The 18,963-nt window shown below is 53.9% G+C and overlaps 1 protein-coding gene across 4 annotated transcripts; it reads right to left on the minus strand.

Annotated features, from left to right (window-relative positions):
* Positions 1 to 1,063: 1,063 nt before the first annotated feature.
* C9H15orf39 (chromosome 9 C15orf39 homolog) lies at positions 1,064 to 13,279 on the minus strand. Of its 4 annotated transcripts, none has more exons than XM_021172347.1 (3): positions 13,218 to 13,279; positions 4,363 to 7,120; positions 1,064 to 2,296 (listed from the first exon to the last, which is right to left on the minus strand). In XM_021172347.1, exons 2-3 carry the CDS (start codon positions 7,067 to 7,069, stop codon positions 1,929 to 1,931), a joined length of 3,075 nt encoding a protein of 1,024 aa, XP_021028006.1. In that variant the 5' UTR covers positions 7,070 to 7,120; positions 13,218 to 13,279; the 3' UTR covers positions 1,064 to 1,928. The 4 variants fall into 4 exon arrangements, with proteins under 4 accessions (XP_021028006.1, XP_021028007.1, XP_021028008.1 ...); XM_021172348.1 differs by lacking the exon at positions 13,218 to 13,279 and adding an exon at positions 10,313 to 10,485; XM_021172349.2 differs by lacking the exon at positions 13,218 to 13,279 and adding an exon at positions 9,104 to 9,894.
* Positions 13,280 to 18,963: the final 5,684 nt, after the last annotated feature.

Below are 18,963 nucleotides of genomic sequence, written 5' to 3' on the forward strand. Positions count from 1 at the left end.
GGGGACTAAGGGTGGGGCAGAGGGGTACTGACACCACTCTCCTGGGTGGTCCTGAAATGACAGTGTGACATAATTCCTATTCCCACCACTTCCAAGGCCAGGTGCTGGATCCAGATGTGGTTTCAACACGACCCCTCCCCGCCCCCTGGGTTCACATGTTGAAATTTAATCCCCATTGTGAGGTGAGGGGATGGGAATTCAATCCAACTACTGTGCTTGGAAGTGGGATGCTTTTGGTGAAGCCAGGTAAGCGACTGCTGGTAGCCTACAAGCTGCCCAGGTGACACGTGCCTGAGCCCTCTTGCCATGTGGTACGATGATCTACGTCAGGATTCTGCCTACAAGAAAGCCATCACCAGATGTGGCTGCTCAACTGTGGAAGTCTTGAACCATTATCCAAAACTAAGTGTGGTTACATGCACTCGCACACACACCCAACAACTCATTTTTTAGGCCCACTGGGGCTACAGGGTGAGACCCCATCTAAAAGTAAAGTCAAAACCCATGAACCCAAATAATCATTAGAACTTCTGGTGTTGCTGGTGGTAGAAAGGGGATTCACACCTAACTGAATTTCTTGGGCCTGCACAAGGGCAATGGTAGCTGCCACATTCAATCCAGGCTTGGGGCCAGGCTCATCCTTTCAGTTAGTATAGATGGGAACAGGTGCTAGCCACACACAGCTCTGACGAGCTCTGATGGACTGGCATGGGTGGAAGGAAGCCATGTTCAAGAAAACAGGGATGGTGGGGAATGTGAATGATCCTATGGTGAAACTGAAGGGACACTAAAAGAGGGTGACACTTCCATCTTCAGTCCTAGGAGACAGGCACACAGATGTGGTGACACATAAGGCACCCGTCTCTAAGATTCTCCATAGTCATGGGAAGGTCTTTCCCAGGGTGGAGTGGATGGCCAGCAGGTAGGTGTGAGTGGGCCTGTAGGAGTGGAATACTAGAAGCCTGTAGGACATCCTGCACAGGAGCAGGGAGGACAGCCAGATGGTGACGGGTGATATGCAACACTCATCTATGACCCCTCAAGTACAAAGCTAGGTCCCAGCTCCAAAAACAACCCAAATGCTTTAATAGCTGTCCCCCAGGGCGCAGTCTCATCAAAACCCTTAAATAAGACAGGAACTTATCAGCCACCAGCTGAATACAGCCCACTTGCAGGGAGGAGACCCCAAGAGTCTTGGGAAATACCAAGAGTGCCCAGTCGGGACCTTCTCCCAGAATTGAGCTCAGCCTGTTGGGTCCGGTCCCTGCAGCTGCTTGGCTCTAGAAGCATACAACTCTACACAACCCTACAGGGGTGTGAGACGCAGCCCAGGTAGGTTAGACATATGATTCCAGAACAGACTTAGGCTCTTCAAGCCAGCCCCAGACCAGGTCCCTGCACCTGCAGCGGTCTGGGGGAAGAAGCGCGTGAGTCATACACATTGTACCAGGTACCTCTTAGGGTAACTGGGTTCCAAGACACATGAAGACTTGACAATAAAGTTTTGCCAACCTCAGTCTTGTTATTCCACAGCCTGACTGAGGTCCCAGGCCTATCCCGGGCAAGAAGCAAACCAAAGCATGGTAGTTGTATTTCAGACATCATCCCCACAACAACCCTTGTGAGGTAGGCTGTGTTGTCTTATTCTACAAATGGGGAACAAGGGCTCACGAGAGGCGAAGTGCTTGCCCAGGACACAGCAGTCAGGACTCAAGGCCAGGTGGGGTTGGCTCCAATGCCCACAGGTTTTCTCAAGAGAAGGAATCTCTTCTAACAAAGATCCTCAAGTTAAAAGTTCAGGAAGTCTCTGCCCAGTTAGGTGGGCCCAGCCTCATATCCACTCCTAGCCCTGGGCAGCTAGATGTCAGGACAGGTACACAGCAGTCCCCGGATGGTTGGCTGTCCCAATAGCCCTGGTAAAAATTTTGCTACAGATGATGGGTCTGGCTGCCCAAGAGCTGGGGGTGAGGCGAAGGTCGATCTGCTCCGGAGGCCTTGTGACCCCAAGTAGGCAATGCCACACCATTGAGCCAGGCATTTTCTAACAGGTTGCGGAAGCGGGCCCTCAGGGTGGGACCTGGTGGGCTGGTGCTGGCACCAGAGTTAGGTGAGGGATTACGTGACCCTTCCCCAGTTGCTGTCTCTGCTTTCTCAGGGCCAGGCGTTGGTGGCTTCCTCCCTGGCTTCTTGACCTTGGGGGCTGGCAACTTTCCAGCCAAGGCTTGGCTTTCTGGCTCATCTCTGGTGACCGTGGGTTCTGATGGCGATAAAGTTCTGGCCTCAGTGTCAAAGCCACCTACAAAAGGAAAGCACAGTCAGATTGCAAAAGCCAAACTGCAAGGTCCCACCTCCTAAGTCTCAAAGTCGCCTAGAACAGTGGTCCTGCATGCCCCAGCAGTATCATGGCATCACAGATAGCCCACTGATCAGACCAATGGGAGCTTGCTAAAAAAGACACACTCCTACCCAAGGGACACCAGAGCTCTACCTGCCGAGGACACAGCTTAGAAGAAGCTGCTTGGAAGTGAGGAACGGAAAGGAGGCTTGCAGGATGGGTAACACCGGCTGGATCACCTCACTCTATAGCTGAGTAAACAGAATAGGGGAGAGAGAAGGCTCTGCCATACAAAAGAACCATTATCTTCCTGCCACAAAATCCCCAGGGCAGGAGCCAGAGACCAAACTGCTGTGAAACCAGTGCAGATGGAGGCCAGGAGATCACAGGAACCCAGACAACAGTGTGAGAGCAAACCTGCCATGTGATTCCCCACCCCCATGAAAGGTTTGATTGCTCCTCAAAAGTGGTCACGAGCCACAGGTTGAGAAGCTCTTCTCTAGGGGCCCCACAGCTCAGGGAGGGCACGGGGAGCAAGGGTCTTCAACCTAATCAGTGGGAGGCTCACTGCCAGGATCAGACTTCCAACAAGCAGGCAAAACCAGGAAAGGGGACCCGACTCTCTATCTCTAGGCACAGCAGGACTCAGGAATGTGGGCCACCTAGGGCCCTGTTCCAAGGTAGTACTCTGCCTCAGGCCCCCTCCACCCTGACCACAGCGGGAGTTCTTAGCTAGTTAAGGAAGTAGAATACATTGCTCAGAAAACTGGCCAAGGGGCTGGGTGGCACATGTGTGACCACGGGCTGGAAAGACTCCAGAAAGGGCCCAAAACCCACAAGTCAGTTACCCTCACCATGTTATGGCCTAAGAAGTCTGAGCGTCCGCACCATACAACATTGCAACACGTGTATGTCCTCTAGAACACTATTTAAAAAAAAAAAAAGCAAGCTCAAAGCTGCGCAAGGGACAGCTTTCCATAGTCAGGTACTAGGGAGGCAGGGCCATCCACGGAGGGTGCGCTGGCTTATATAAGAAGATACTTCCAGAGAGTACAACTGAAGAGCCAGGACAATGAAGCATTGTGGAGGAAAGAGAACCACAAACAGTCCTCTGGATCAGGGCATCAAGGGTGTGCACTCGAGTGCAGGAGACCAGAGGGAACATACATTCAAAGGTAAAAGTTTGTGTGGGAAGGAGCAGGAGGTCCTGCCAGATCCCAGGCACAGGAAATGAACAAGGACGCTTCCCGAGGACTGGAACGACTGCTGTTGTGAAGTAAGACAGAGTGGAGGCCCCTGGATAGGGATGAGTAAGGAGAGGCCCAGGGGACAAGAGGCAGCATACAGGGGGTTATTTTGGGTTAGTGCTTGGATGGAAGACATTGAAATTTCTAGATAGAAAACAGAGCCTGGCCAAAGGCCCAAAGAAGCATATACAAGACACAGAAGGTATAAATAGAGAAAGTCTGAGTGCTTGGCCCATAGGAAGGGGCACTATTAGAAGATGTGGCCTTGTTGGAGTTGGTGCAGCGTTGGAGGAAATGTGTAACTGTGGGATCAGGTTTTAAGGTCTCCTATGCTCAAGCTACACCCAGGGAGGAACACACGCCCCCTTCTGCTGCCTGCAGATCAATCAAGATGCAGAACCCTCAGCTCCGTCTCCAGCATCATGTCTGCCTGCACACGTGTGGCCATGCTTCCTGCCACAATAATGGACCAACCCTCTGAAACTGAAGCCAGCCCCAATTAAAAGTTTCCCTTTATTAGAGTTGCCTTGGTCTTGGTCTTCTCTTCACAGCAATGAGAACCAGGAGCAGGGCCAAGAGCATTTGCATGCAAACAGATCTCACTGGTGCCTAGAGAGTCAGAAGAGCAAGGCAAACCTGAGAGCTCTAGAGTCCCTCCCGGTGCCCCACCAGAACCTCCTGGAACTATTCAGCCCCTCTGCCCACCGTCTATACAAGCAGTCCACACAGCGGCCACGTGTTCACACAGCTCCAGTGGCTACAGAGCTGCCCCATGCTCACCCAGCTGGCGGCGGACACAGTCATGCCACTGTAGGCCCAGCAGGTCAGGGTAGATGTCAGGCAGCTGACGCAGTGCCAGCAGCTTCAGCATGCGCGAGGTGCAGCCGTGTAGGGCACGTTCACGCAGCGCACGCTCCTCCGACAGAGTGGTTGGCCGTAGTTCCACTCGGTGGTCCTGCAGCACGTGGTCCACAGAGGCCGGTGGCAACTTTGGAAAGAGACGCTCCTTCACCAGATGGATGGGCACAAAGATGGCACCAGCCCGAACTACATGAGGGAAGGGGCACCGCTGTGTGCACACGAACTTCTGCAGCTGGGACAGCAGTTTGCCTAGTAGCCCCTGAACACCCTGGCAGTCCTGCCACGCAGCCTGGCCCCATGGCCCAGTTGTCTCAAGCCACTCCCGCAGTTTCTCTGGTGGAGAATGGGCCACAGAGCCCGAGATGGCATCGCAGAGGGATGTGTGCAGCCCTGTGAAGTGCTGTTCTGGGGAGTCCGCCGGGGCTGCAGTGGGAACTTGAGCAGATGCTAGACCAGGACCCGAGGCTGGAGCAGGAGCAGGAGCTGGTGATGGAGGTGGAGCAGAGGCTGGGGCCGGGGAGGCCACTATGGCTGGTGGGCTAGGCAGGGCCAGGTTGAAGCATGCCACCGGCAAAGGCTGAGTGAGGATCTGCAGTCCCACTGGCACAGACGGAGGGTTGGGTGCAGGCTGTGCAGGGGCAGGCGCAGGGACAGGAGCCGGGGTAGGGGGAGATGAGACAATAGCTGCAGGTACGGGCGCAGTACGGAGTATCTTGAATTTTCGGAACATGAAGGCCACAGAGCTATGGAAGTTGGTCCTTGGTGTGGCTTCTGCAGTTACTTCAGGGATTTCTGTGACCATCTTTTTTAGGCCAGGCAGACCTGACACTGTGTTTTCTATACCTGGCCCATCCACAGCTTCGGTGGGCTTTTCATGCACCTCAGGACTGGAGACCTTGACAGGGACACCCTCTGCCATCGTCTTTTTCACACTCAAGTCCAAAGCCACCTCCTCACGAAGAGAGCAGTGAGACCTGGAGGCTCCATCCTGAGCAGCCAGGTTCCCCTTGCAATCTTTGTCTTGGCTCTTACTGGTGGCTGGAGCCGAGTCCCGCTCAGCCCTGGGCTCTGGTGTCTGCACATCCAGGTAGTCACGGTAAGGGGCCAGACTAAAAACGTTGTCAATCACAGGCATTGGTGGGGAGCTGGGAGGCCTGGCATCCTTCTGTGGGAGAGACTGCCGCTCCTTGGCACAGGGGTGCAGTGCTGGTGAGGTGCGGGGAACTGGACTGTCCCGGATAACAATAGGCACTCCAGGACGCTCGTTTGGCCTGGGCTGAAGTTGTTCTTTCCTGCAGCTGGGCAGCCACATCTTCTCTTGAGCTTCTGGAGTTGGCTTCTCTGCAGGTCTCTCAGGCTCGGAGCAGGGTTGGCTGGCCGGCAAAGGCTGGTATGCTCGCTGGAAGGCACCGGGCTGTGGCACAGGCTGCACACTGTTCTGGGAATGGGAAGGCGGTGTTCCCCCAAGCCCTGGGGATGCCCCGTAGAGAGAGAGGTCATCCCTGGCATAAGGAAAACCCAGAGTTTGGGGAACAAAGTCCAGTGGGCACCTTGGAGCAAGAGGGGGCTCCAATTTGAGCCCTGGTGATGGTGCTGGGAGGGGTGCAGAGGAATAGGAATAACTGTCTATCCCAAGAGGGGGCATGTACGGAGCCTGGGGTGCCTGTTGCCTCAGGTAAGGGCTGCCCAGCCCCCCAGCTTGGTACGCAGCCCCCTTGTGGGCTCCTAGAGGTGGCAGTGGGAGCAACGAGCCATAGTTTCCCTGCTTTTCTGGATGACGACAAGATGGAGGGCAAGGCAGGGCCTGTGGCGGTGGGGGCAGCGGATAGTGGGCTGCCACTGCATCCTGGCAAGGTGGCCCTAGGGGCTGCGCAAGCTGAGTCCAAGGACTGGAGGGCCCCTCTGACATTGCTTGCTTGGCATCCCCAGGATAAGGACTGGTGTACTTGGAAGCCAGAAAACCTGTGCTTTGGATAGTTCGATACTTCTCCAAGAATGCCTGGCATGGGGAAAAAGGCAGGGAAGAGTCCTTGCCAGGTCCCCCAGATGGTAGCCCACGCAAGAAAGTCCCATCCAGGGGCTGGCCCTTGCCAGGAGCTGTAGCTAGAGGACAGGGTGGGTCAGCAGAAGGCAGCAGGGGCCCCGTCACCAGGGTCCAGTCACCGTCCAATGATCTCTTTGTTCCCCCATCTCCGAGGCAAGTGGAGAGTCCGTAACACAAAGGGTTGCGGTAGACAGGTTTTGGCGCGGCCAGGGGTGGGCCTGGGTACGCATGAGCCTGGGGACCGAAGGGCAGCAGCTCACTTGAGTCTTGTATCTTTTCAGAGCCTTCTGTCGGGGGACGGTAGAGCAGGCAGTTTGTCAGTAGATTGTCACCCCGGAGTGGGGATCCTGCCACACCAGTGGGGTACAAAGATGGATATGGGGTCCAGGATGCCAACCGCTCAGATCCTGCCTTGGAAGTACCCCCTATGGGGCAGGAGAAATATGCACCTTTGTAATTGCAGGAGTCCTGGCTGCCAGCAGAAAGGGGCAAGCCGTGTCCTGGCCCTGGGTCTGGCTCCAGGCGAGGCAGCTTGCCATACATCATAGGCCCCAGAGGCCCTAGTGGCCGCTTCTCTGCCATTTCTGTGAAGGTGTCAAGCTCTCCTGAACCCCTGCTACTTGACTTGCTGACCTGGAAGAGAGGAGAGGCCAAGATAGTTAGAACACAGGCCACTCTGACTTGTTGTCATCCGAGACCCTGGCTCTTAGTAACACTCAGCTGAGACTACGTGCAGAAGTCACACTTGCACAGGTTTCTGACCCTACTTTTTGTTTCTGGTTGTAGGTTTGTTGTTGTTGTTATTATTGTTGTTGTATAAGGCTGGCCTCAAAAACTCGCAAAAGATCCATCTGCCTCTGCTTCCGGAGTGCTGGGATTAAAGGCGTTCACCACCACCTAGTTCTAGCTGTAGTTTTTAAGGTATAGGACCCAAGTGAACAAGTATGTGTGCTGTGGCCGTACATACAAGTCTACACTCCACCATAAGAACCACGTACAGGGCCCTTGGGGTTCTGGGCAGTGCTGGAGTGTCAGCTGCCTTGGCTTTCCCAAGAAAGAGGAAGCTATCCCAAAGTCACTAATGAAAGGGATAGGACAAGAAGTTCCTGCTCCAAGATGTCACAGGTCTTTAAAAAAACAAAACTAAAAAATAAAGCTGCCAAGACATGAACTCCCAGCACTGCCTACAAATTCTAGTTTCTTCTAATACTTTATTGATCTGCTTGTCTTACCCAAATCCAGAACCTCAAAGCCAGGTCCCCAGAACCAAACTAGTCTTGATTGGACAGGGCAGTCCCTCTTAAGAGGTGTCTGGGTAACGCAAGTAAGGTCAGCTCAGCAGCCGGATCAAAGCTGACCACCAGATGGCGCTGAGATGCCAACAGGAAGGTCCTTGGCTCAAGGAAGGAGTGTCATCGCCAGGCCTTGTGAACATGATAAATGTATGTGTATACCAGGGGAGGTGGAAGGCAAGAATCCTAGCTGGCAACTACCTCCACAGTGCTTTAGTGATGGGCAGACTAAGTGCTGGGAGAAACACACACACACACACTCTCTCACTCTCTCTCTCTCCCTGGTGCCGTTCCCATTTCTTTCTTTTCTTTTCTTTCCTTCCCTTCCCCTTCCTCCCTCCCTTCCTTCCTTCCTTTCTCATGTTTCCTTAATAAATCTAGGTTCTATTTGAAAGAAAAGAATACAGCACAGAGGGAAGTGCAAAGAAGGGTAAGGACCAATGTCCAGTTATCACAGGCACTTTAAGAAACAGGCATCCCCAATGGCTTATGGGTAGCTCCCTCTGAGGTTTCTCATTTGGGGTTATCAATGGCCCTCCTCTCCCTCCCCCAGTGAGCACTCCTACCCCCTAAAACTCCCAGTGGCTTAGAAAAGGGTAAACGGGATCAATATTCCTATGAGTAGGTCACAGGTCAAGTGTCACACACTTCTGTCACCAGCAAGCAGGGACCACCTTTCTCCTCCTTTCTGAACAGTGGTCATGACCAGAGGGGCTCAGCTAGACCAGCAAGGTGACAAGAAAACATAAAGGGTGGTCTAGGGAAGGCCCCATCCTGCACTGCATATGGTTGGTTTTGCTTTATTTTATTTTCTCACTGGGTCTCCCTGTTTCTCTATCTGGAACCCACTATGCAGACCAAAATGGCCTTGAAAGAGATCTACCCGACTCTGCACCACAAAGACTCACATGGCTCAGAAGGTACCAAGCCCACTCTATCCTTGGGGAGGTCTGGGTTAATTAAGGGCTGGCTTTGGTCCTCACCTCCACCAATGCTCCTTGGGACCTGCTCTAACCACCCCTCTCAAGAGTCCATCTCTCCAGGGCTCAGCCCAACCCGTGCCCTTTGGCCCTGGAGACTTCCTGAGAACCAGCCCCCTGGGACCCTCAGGAGTCTTTGTAGGAGGAGTGAGGGCGCCAAAAAGCCAACCTAAGACTGAAAGGTGAGGCGGTGACGGTGACGTAATGCACGGCCAGTAGGATGGAAAGCTCCCTCCGTAGAGGCCACCCCCACCGAGAGAGTAGCCAAAAAGAAGGTGCCTTGTTTCCGGATACCAAAGTAGCCTCAGGCGCTTGGGGAAGGTAGGGCCAACAGGTGATCCTACCGTGAAGATGTCCAAGTTCTGCCAGTTCTTAGAGGAGTTCTAACCTCAGCCAGAACCCAGGGCAGGGTCAAGCGCCTACACTCCTGCTTTTCCACGAGGGAGACAGACAACTCCGTGGGTCCATTTCCACGTCATATCCTTGGGGCCTCATGAAGAGCGCGATCCCAGCCAAGTTGAGGCCCGCATCAGTATTCTCTCCGCTCTAACAGACAACGGTCTTCTAAAAACTTTGCCTACGGAGGTTCTGAGCACTCACTCAACGTGGAGCAGCCCACACTTCCCAGTTTGAGAGAAAGGGTCTCCCCGGATGCTCCGCTACTAATTTCCCTCTCCCGGCCCCGCCCGTGACCCTCGTGCCAGTGGCTCACAGCCAGCCGGCTTCAGTAGGGAACTGGCGCCCCACCGCCACACCAGGCTTCCGGGTGTCCCCAAGCCTCTCTCTCCGCGCCTCTGCAACACACGTGCACCCCAGCAGGCTGACACACAGACTGCCGTGGGCCACGCATGCAAAGCTGTTCCTGCACGTACGTGCATGGCCCGAATCTGCACACATGCCCCCCACCGCCCAACGGTGCCCTTCCTTAGCTCAGGCACACGTGTGAAAAAGCCAGGAGATTCGCACTGGGAACCCCACGGATCGACGCCCGCAGACTGCACTGAGGTCCAGAAGGCTGGGGGGCTGGGGGGGGGGGCAGCCGCAAAGTCCGGGCAGCCACCTCCTTCGGGGCGATCCCGCCAGCCTGGGCTGCGGCCAGAGAGTGAGTCAAGCAGTGGCTAGGAAACCGCAGGCGGTCCTGTTCCAACAGGGTTCGTCCACGGCCCCGCGACACCTCAGCGCCCTCCGCCACCAATCCCAACCCCCCACCGCCACCCCGAATCGGCGCCCGGCAATCCGCGTGAGCCTGGCCCCGCGAGAGGCCCGAGGGATCCGCCTGACTCTTCGCCAGCCCTTACGCCCAGGCAGTGCTGGGGCTCCGGAGCTCTACCAGGCCCAGGGAGCATCCAAGTCCTGGCAAAGTCTGGGCAGCGGTACGACTGGGCCCCGCAGTCTGACCGCCCGAAGCCTCAGCACCTGGGCCCGGGTCCCCGCGCTCCGTCCTGGGGCTGGCCGGTAGGGGCGCCCTGGGGCAGGGCCACCCGCCCCTTGCCCACGCGCCGCCCGCAAACTCGGCCCAAGTTTCCGCGCCCGCCGGGTAGGCGAGCTCCTACCTTCAGAGCACCAGGCTTCTAGCGGCCGCCACCAGGAGCAGCCGCGGCATCCTTCACCGCCGCCTAGGCTGCGGGTCCCTGTCCGGCCGGCCTTGCGCGGGAAGTCGCGGCAGGCAGCTAGCCCAGAGCGATGGTCCGCGCGGCCGTTCGCGCTGCCGCCGGGCGCCGTTTGTGGTCCCGAGCGGGGCGGGCCGGGGGCGGAGCGGGGGCGGGGCGGGCCGTTGGGTGAGGGCAGAACCCGGCTGTGCCTCTGGGAGCCTGCGCTCCCCTGGGCCCTCCCGTGCCGAAGGCCTGAGTGGAACCAACTTTCCCGCGACCCGGCCTCTGGCTTTGTGCACAGCCTTCGCTCGCCGCGCTCCTCAAACCTCTGCCCCGAGGGCGATCGTAAGCCCTCATTCATTCATTCCGTTAGATCATTCATTCCTTGCTACTTTCTAGCCATGTGACCTTGGACCTGCCACTTAACCTCTATGAGCTTCAGTTTCCTCATTTGTAAAAGTGATATTCTGCCTCTTAGAAATAGGGCCATCAGGCTTCGAAAAGATGTGTAGCACATAAATTGGGGTATGGGAGGCTGAGGCAGGGGAATTGCTGAGAGTTTGAGCTGAGCCTGGGCTATCTAGCAGTCCTTTTTTGGTTTTGCTTTTGCTTTGTTTTGTTTGAGACGGTCACACTATATAGCTGTGGCTGTCTGGGAACATACTATGTAGACCAGGCTGGCCTTGAACTCAACAGAGACACACCAGCCTCAGCCTTCTGAGTGCTGCAGTCAAAAGCATGGACCACCACACTCAGTTCCTAGCAAGACAATAAAAATGCTAACGGATATCTCAAGGTAGCCCCAACTTCCTCAACAAACAAGTTGCATTAGGAAATTAAGAAGGACTTATGAGGTAAAGTACAGACGAGTGTATATCAGCTCCTAGTGACCTGGAGTGGACCAGAAATGAGACTCTGGAGGTATTGCCAAGCAGCCTTGGTGGGCATCTTGAGCCTTTCTGGCAAATGTGTCCCACCAGAACTGGTCTGAGCATGAGCAACCTGGAAAGCTGATGGGATGAAGCATCCCTAGCCAAGTTGATGTGTTGCAGAAAGGGGCTGGGAAACCCGCTGCCTCTGTTCACTTGAACTCTAGCCCATCTGGTTGTGGGGCCTTGCCCAGCTCAGCGCTAGTACTTCTTTCTTGGAAGGAATCTGATCCTTGCAGTTCCAGGACTGCCCAAATGCCAAGGCAAGGTCGCACGGTGAAGAATAGTTGAACACCGTACAGATCAAAATGAGTTTATGGGGCAAAACCACTTGGGACACCCATCTTGACCCAAAGGTCAGGACTGCCTGAGTCAGAGCAGAGCTGAGGGCACAGGTGTGGGAGAAGCTGGAGCTGGGGAGGAGGGGCTCGGCTCCAGGTAGGACTAGGAAGAGGAAGTGAGGTCACTCAAGGAGAAGGGGAGGGTGTCTCTTGGATTAGAGCTGGAAGATTTTTTTTTACAAATAGAGGCTAGACAAATAGAGGAGAGACTCTGAGGTTTGGGGCTTTCCCAATCACGCTGCAGGCTGGGACAGAAGCCCAGGTTGCCTGGGTTTTGTATCTAACTAACGCGCTTTAACACTAGAAAGGTGCATCTGTGCCCTGCCAGCTCTGGGTCATGCCAAATCTGACAGGCTCAGCCTTCTCTCAAGGAGATATTGTTTCCTACTCTTACACACCACTAACTCTGCCCTCTCCTCCCTTGTGCGTAGCATCTGCTTCCACTCCTGATGTCAGGAGTGACTTGGGAGGAAGACAGTGAGTGACCTTGGCTCCTGTGGTCTAGAACTCTCAGGCTGTAGACCCAAGGAGGACCCCCCCCCCCATTATGCCATGATGAACCTGCAAGACCCTAGGGCCCAGCTAAGACTACAGCTCCATTATTTTTTCTCAATTCATTAACATTTCATATAGACAGCTGTCCCTATAATCAGCTTATCTATTCCTTGTTGACATCATGTAAACACATAGATGAAAGGGCATAGAATAGAGGACTTGAGAGCCACTTTGCAACTCTCAGGGCTTTAACTTGCTCAGCACAAAAGAGAACCAGGTAGCCTCCTGCCTTATAGACTACAGTATCCGTACCCAGAATACTGCAGAGTGCCAGGCAACTATGAACTCCCGAAGTCTCTAGCCCTGGCCTTTCCTTCTCTGCCTTGAGGGTCCTGCGCAGGGTCTCAGGCAGATGAAGGTAGGCCTTTCGAGGTGACTTGGAGAGGCCCCATGAGTCTTTCTTAACACTGTGGCCTTGGAGAGATAGTGATGTTTTGTCTGGAAGGTGAACAATCACTGAGTGGGAGCAGAAAGGGGAAGAGTTTAACTGTGGGCACAGGATGGGGGTGGGTGGGTAGAAAAGTCGAGGTTCAGCACATGGAATCTGAACACTCAGAAGGCTAAAATTCAGGTGGGGATTTACTGAATAGAAGGTAGGTCTACACAGGGTTACACAGTGGGTTCCAAGCCAGTCTGGGCTACAGTGTTACAGTCTCTCTAAAACACACACACACACACACACACACACACACACACACACACACATGCACACGTGCACACACACATATTCCAAGCCAGCCTGGGCTACAGTGTGACAGTCTCTCTAAAACACACGCACGCACGCACGCACGCACGCACACCAATGCAAAAATAGAAAAGTTGTAAGAGGGCTCCACTTTGCACCATCCCGGCTCTACACAGGCTTGAACCGGGCGCATGCTCTTCCCCCATACCTCCCCCCACTCCCCTCCAACTCCCAACACAGACTCCTCTGTAGAAAGGTGAGGTAAAAGGTCAGCTTCCTGAATGGCAGCATGTCATGTTATAGTTATTAATAGTGTCCCTCCCACTAATGAGGTCATGCCTGCTATTTACAAATACCTTTCCTTCCTTAGAGGAGAGGTAGTGATGGAAGCCACCCTACCAGGCAGCACCGAAAACACAGGCAATGCTTCCCGCCATCTTCTGAGTACCAGCTCTAGAAACGGTCTCCTCCAGGGAGGCCCTCTCATCTTCATCCCTCCTCCTTCCCCTGCCAAGAGAGGAAGATGTCAGCGTGGGTAGGTGGTGGAGCCAAGAGCTCCGGCACGGAGCAGGCTCTATGCCAGGCACTTAATAGTGTCTCACTTAAGCCTTCCAACCCAATAAAGTAAGAATCTGCGAAAGAAGTAAACTCACCAGGTATGACCATACATGGTGACAGATGGCTGTAATCCCAGCACTTGGGGGGCTCTTCCTTGATCAGGGGTTCAAGGAAGACCCCCTTCTCTCCCTCCACCCCTAAAAGTCAAGTGAACTGGGTTTGCCCTTCTGAATTGTGTGACTTAAGCAACACCTTCACTTGAGTTTGCACATCAGCCTAAGGGGTGGAATTATGACATGTCACTGCTCTGATGACTTCACTCCTGAGTTCACAGTGAGCCTGGAGCTGCTTGCCAACAAATGGGGGAGTAGGATCTCCCCTCTTAGAATCACTACAGTACTCCAAACCCTCATGAGAGAAGGCTCAGATGCATCTGGTGGCCCAAAACCCTCTGCGAAAAAAACAGCCTGAAGTTGTGTTGTGCTGGCACCATTAGCCTGAGCTCAGAGCACCTTGGGGAGGGCAGCAGCACAGAGCTTCGGAGGCTTAGGGCCAGGGGTTTCAACTGAGTGAGGTAAACTGTTTTCCAGAGGTGTGCTGGCAAACAGAGTCTTCCTCCTCCAGGAAGCAGGGGGGCAATCTCTTGTCAGTCTCAGTGTCTCCTGTGACCCCCCCCCCATCTCGATCTGCCTGTCCCCTCCATTGTTCCTCTCTGACTGCCTGACGCAGCAGACCCAGAGAGCCAACCGAAATTCATTGCAATCCTACATGCCTTCTTGTCAGTCTTTGTTAACCCGCTCCAGAATGCCTTCCCTGATCTCCAGGCTGATTTAGATTATCTTTCTTTTGGGGAGGGGGGCGGCTGGGTCCCTGTCCTCAAATGGCTTGGTTTCTAGCTCCCCCAGTGAAACAGGGAAGGGACCTCCTCCAGGACAAGTATGAGTCTGTCTGAGCGCTGGGATGCAGTTCGGGCACAGGATTAACCCGGGCCATGGCTATGGAGTCGCAATTTAATACAGAAGCGTTCTGCATGTCATCAAGCAAAGAAAGCCAGAAGAGCTCAGGCCTGTTCATTCCAGCACTTGGAGGACTGAAGGAGGGTCACTGTGAATTGAAAGCCAGCCTGGATATCTAATAAGTTCCAGGAGACCCTGGACTACAGAGCGAGCTCCTGTCTTACAGGAGAAAAACCCACCTGGTCACACTTTGCTGAAATCTGCACACCACCCCCTCCAGCCTCTAAGATACTAACAAGCTTCAGGCTAATACAGGGCAACTGAGACCCAGAGACCCAGTTCTGTGCCAGGGCATCAGGCAGGAGGGCTTACAACCCACATCTTCTGAGGCTAATGGTTTACACAAGTTTCCTTCCCGTTCTGACCCCCCACCCCTCTCTCCTTTCTGCCTAGACCCAGGATGACAAAAATAAAATAAAATAAAATAAAAATTGACTGTGAGTTCCACCTGCCTCCTGTGCCCTGCATTCCAAACCCCATGGAGAGGCTACACCCTTCCCCATTATTGTTGTGGGAGCTCTCCCTCTTCAGGTCCTACCCCTGCCCCCCACCCATCACTTTCTTTCCTGTCCCAAGTCTTTCTCCAGGGATCCTCTCTCCCAGCCCAGGTGCCCCTGGCAAGAACAGACAGCTATGTCCAGGATGGTGGTTTGGGCAGAAAGCTTTTCCCCACCTCCCAGTCCTGAGTGTAGCCCGGTGACTGCCCCCTCGATGTCAAGCTTCGTCTTTCTGAAGGGATCACCTTCTTCCCAGCACCCCAACCCCCAGTACAAAGGTTTGAAGGGGGCTGCCAACCCAGTTCCTTCTCAGCTCAACATGCACCTTGCCCCAGTGCTAACGCACCTCCCCTCCTACCATGGGCAAGCCAGGGGGACTGTCTTCCAAGTCTTCCTAAGGCTGGCTGCTGTCCCCTCATTAGTGGCCTGCTGGGGTTTCTGTCACTTAGGGCTGGTTACTAAGCAACCAGATCCAAGAAGAGCTCCGGACTGGCAGAACAGAGTGGCTGCTGAGGGGCGAGGGGTAACTGGGAGAGGTCAGCAGGCCCGTGACCTGGGTCATGGTCAAAAGGTTTCAGAATGGGGCCTCGGAAACGCCCTGTCAATACGTCAGCTTAGAAACTCACAACCCTGGACCAAGAAGATGGTCTCTGAGCCCTTAACCAAAACATCACACTCAGAATTTAAGGGGGCACTTCTCCCCACGTCTGGACTGTGTCTTTATGAACCACAACCCTGTGGCCTGAGCTAAGAGACACAAAGAATCTTGTCTCCCAGCATATCCACCTTGCTTTTTAAACACTTGTATGGTCTTAGCATGCCTTTGCTTAATTTGTTTTTTTTTGAGACAGGGTCTCACTATATAATCCGTGCTGGAACTTGGCAATCCTCCTGTCTCAGCCTGAGTGTTTGGATGACAGGCATGCACTGCTTTTCCTGGCTGATTTTAGAAATTCTGGTGGCCACTCAGCCCCATGGCCGCCTCCACTCATGGGTTGTTAGCCCTGTCCCAGTTTTCAGGCAGCATTGTTACACAGCTTGGTCCCTATTCATTGCTCAACACCGGTCTTCCACATCGTAGGGAGGAGGGGAGCAAGGCTGGTGACATCTAACCACGTGCCTTCCATGTGCCAGGTGACCAAGGAATGTGTCATCTGCATGCCCCTCTCCACTTCCTGACCGGGTTGTTTTGTTTTTCTAATTTGACAAGGAGATTGCCTTTCCTATGGGGTGGGGAGCTTGAGGGGTGGGGTGGGGGGAGTAGAGTTAATTTTCTAAAAAATAGTAACATGTTTATTTGATCTGATTAATGGATTAGGTCATTTAATCCATTTAATTAATCCATTTGCTAGATTAAACATAACAATTTTGAGGTGGTAGGACGGTGGACCAAACCACCCTTCCTACCTAGCACTTCAGCTGTGTCCCTAAAAGCAGCCTGGGTTGGTATAGCCACAGGCAGGTCAGAGTTTAGGAAGAGCAGTGACAGCTAATTAAAATTTTAGCTCAGGAAGGCCCCCTAGGGGCAGGGATTGCTTCAGTCGGCCTCCTTGGAGGAGTCCCCTAATTGGACCCCTGGGTCGAAGTAATGATGCAAACTCACCAGGCAGAAGATAACAGGCGGGGAGGGAGGGAACAAGGGGAAGGAAATGGGTTGACAAAAAAATAATAACAACCCCTCCCCACACCATTGTGAGTAGTGGCTTTGAAGTCCCCAGACTGTCACTTATGAGCTGTGTGACAAGAGATGCATTGCCTGGCCCTCTCAGAGTCTCTGTTTCCTTCCTGGGAAATGGAGATAAGAAAACTTCTAGCCCTAGAGGCATGCTGGGAAGAAGTACTCGTGGAAATGGCAAAGTGTGATGCCAGGCTCAGAATTAGGGACCCATAAAGCTTGAGCTGTTAGCATCACACAGTTACCAAACCCTGATTACCACTCAAGCCTTCCTACCCATAACGTCATTAGCCCTTAGTGCCTCTTCAAAGGAACGAGAAAGGAGCTGGCATTGGTGGAGTAGCTGCCCAGCTTCCTCTATGGTTGGTAGGCATGGCAGAACGTGGTTGCAGGGCTGCGGGAACTCAAGCAGGGAGCCAAACAATCTGAGATGCACACAAAGATCCACAGCCTGCAGAGTCTGACAGAAAGGGACCAAAGGACAGAGAGGCTGTTAAGAACGAGAAGAGTGCAGAGTGTGTGGTCAGGTACCCTGGAGAGTCAACAGGGCTACCAGAGCAGGGCAGGGGCCAATTGAATGGCAGCCCAGGCTGCTCTGCCTAGGAGCTGAAGCCTAGTCCAAGTAGCCAAGCGCCTCCCTCGGCCCAGAGCACTGTGACTTATTTGTGCCAAAATAGAGGGCTATGGGGCATCTGGGGGTGAGAGGAGGATACTAGCCCTACCCTTTCAAGCAGTAGGAAGATGACTTCAGAGTCCCCCACCTGTGTCTAGAGAGCAGCCAATCTAATCTTCCCAGCCTGAAGCCTCCATAGTCACAGCTCAGGTCCATGCCCCTGGTAGTCTTAAAGGAACAGGACCCAGCCCTGGCCAGGGTTAACATAGGCATCTCTGTCTCAGTCCCAGTCTCAGTCTGTCTGTCTGTCAGTCTCTCTCTTACACACACACACACACACACGCACGCACGCATGCACACCCGCACCAGAAACATCCCAGTTCAGTGGTGTCACCCATGGTGGTTCTGTTTTCACTGCTGTCTGTCAAATCTATTCTTTCAAATGTTGGAGGCTTAATCTCCAAATGTATGTATTGAAGAAAGGATCTTAAGGTTTGGGGTGGTTGGGTCTGGAAGGCTCTGCCCTCATGAGTGGATTGCTCGACTCACAGACAAATGGCTCTTGACAGAGAGCTGCTCTCAGGGCAGCAGCCTTGGACAAGCTTGCTTATGGCACCATGTGATGTCCTTCACGACTGGTACCCCAGGATGTAAGACTCTTCTATCCAGCGCCCAGCAGCTGCCTGCACCAGCTTGAACTTCCCACTTCCTAGAGCCACGAGCTAGCTAGAATAGAATAGACTGCAGTCCCAACCCAGCACTGTGCCTGCCTGGGCCTGGGCTCCATCCTTCTTCTTGGTTCCTTCCCTGTCCTGCAGCGTACTGTTCCCCCAAAGCTCCATGAATCCATTTCAATCAGCAGTGGCCACAGAACACAAATAACTTTCACAAAGAGAAAACCCGAGCCAGGACAGAGGTTTGGAATCTCAAAGAGACAAGGATGAATCTCAAAGTGGCTGGTCACCTCTAAACAACGTTCCCTGAACGAACAGTCCTGGGCTTGGCCCTCCTCCCTGTTTCCAGCAGCCTCATCCTGTCTCCTCGTGCAGCCCCCAGCTCCTGTGATCCAAGCCATCTGTAGTTCGGCTCTGGCTCCAATTAGCTCAGCAATTAGCACCTCCTCAAGGCCTGTCTGCCTCTGACAGCTCCCCTGGGAAGGGGCTTCAGGAGGTCTCTGTGACCTCCGGGCCCAGAGCCGTACAAGTCTAGGCCCGCATGGCCCCAGTCAGTCTCCCTGCCTCCTCAGGTGCCTCTTAGCATATAGCAAGGGACAGAAAATCTCCCTGAGGAAGTGGGACCAGGGCTAGGAGAGAGATGATCCCCACTCAAGCAGCCCTACCCCCAACCCCAAGACCCTGAAAAAGCACCCCAACGTTTTCCTCAGCCATTGCTGCTAATTTATCTGGGGACCCCAGATAGCTGGGGTGTCAAGAAGATGGCAGACTGGGGGTTAGCCTAAACGCAGTGGGGACAAATCACCAAGTGGTAGGCAGATACTCTTCAAAAGTCCCCAGGTCTATATACAGCTCAGGGTTTAGAAGTTAGTTTGGCCAGACAGGCAATAACTACTTGAGTCATTGCTCTCTGCCCTCGACTCTCTCACCCTTTTGGTGACCCCTCATTCCCTTGAATCACAGCCTTTCACCACACAGTCCCTTGAAGGAATGGGCTGAGTGCCCCCACCCCAGCTTTACAGTCAGGCTAAAGAGACACAAGGAATGGGGGGGCGGGGGCGGACAGGGT

The sequence above is a fragment of the Mus caroli genome, chromosome 9 (assembly GCF_900094665.2).
Source record: "Mus caroli chromosome 9, CAROLI_EIJ_v1.1, whole genome shotgun sequence".
NCBI lineage: Eukaryota > Metazoa > Chordata > Mammalia > Rodentia > Muridae > Mus > Mus caroli.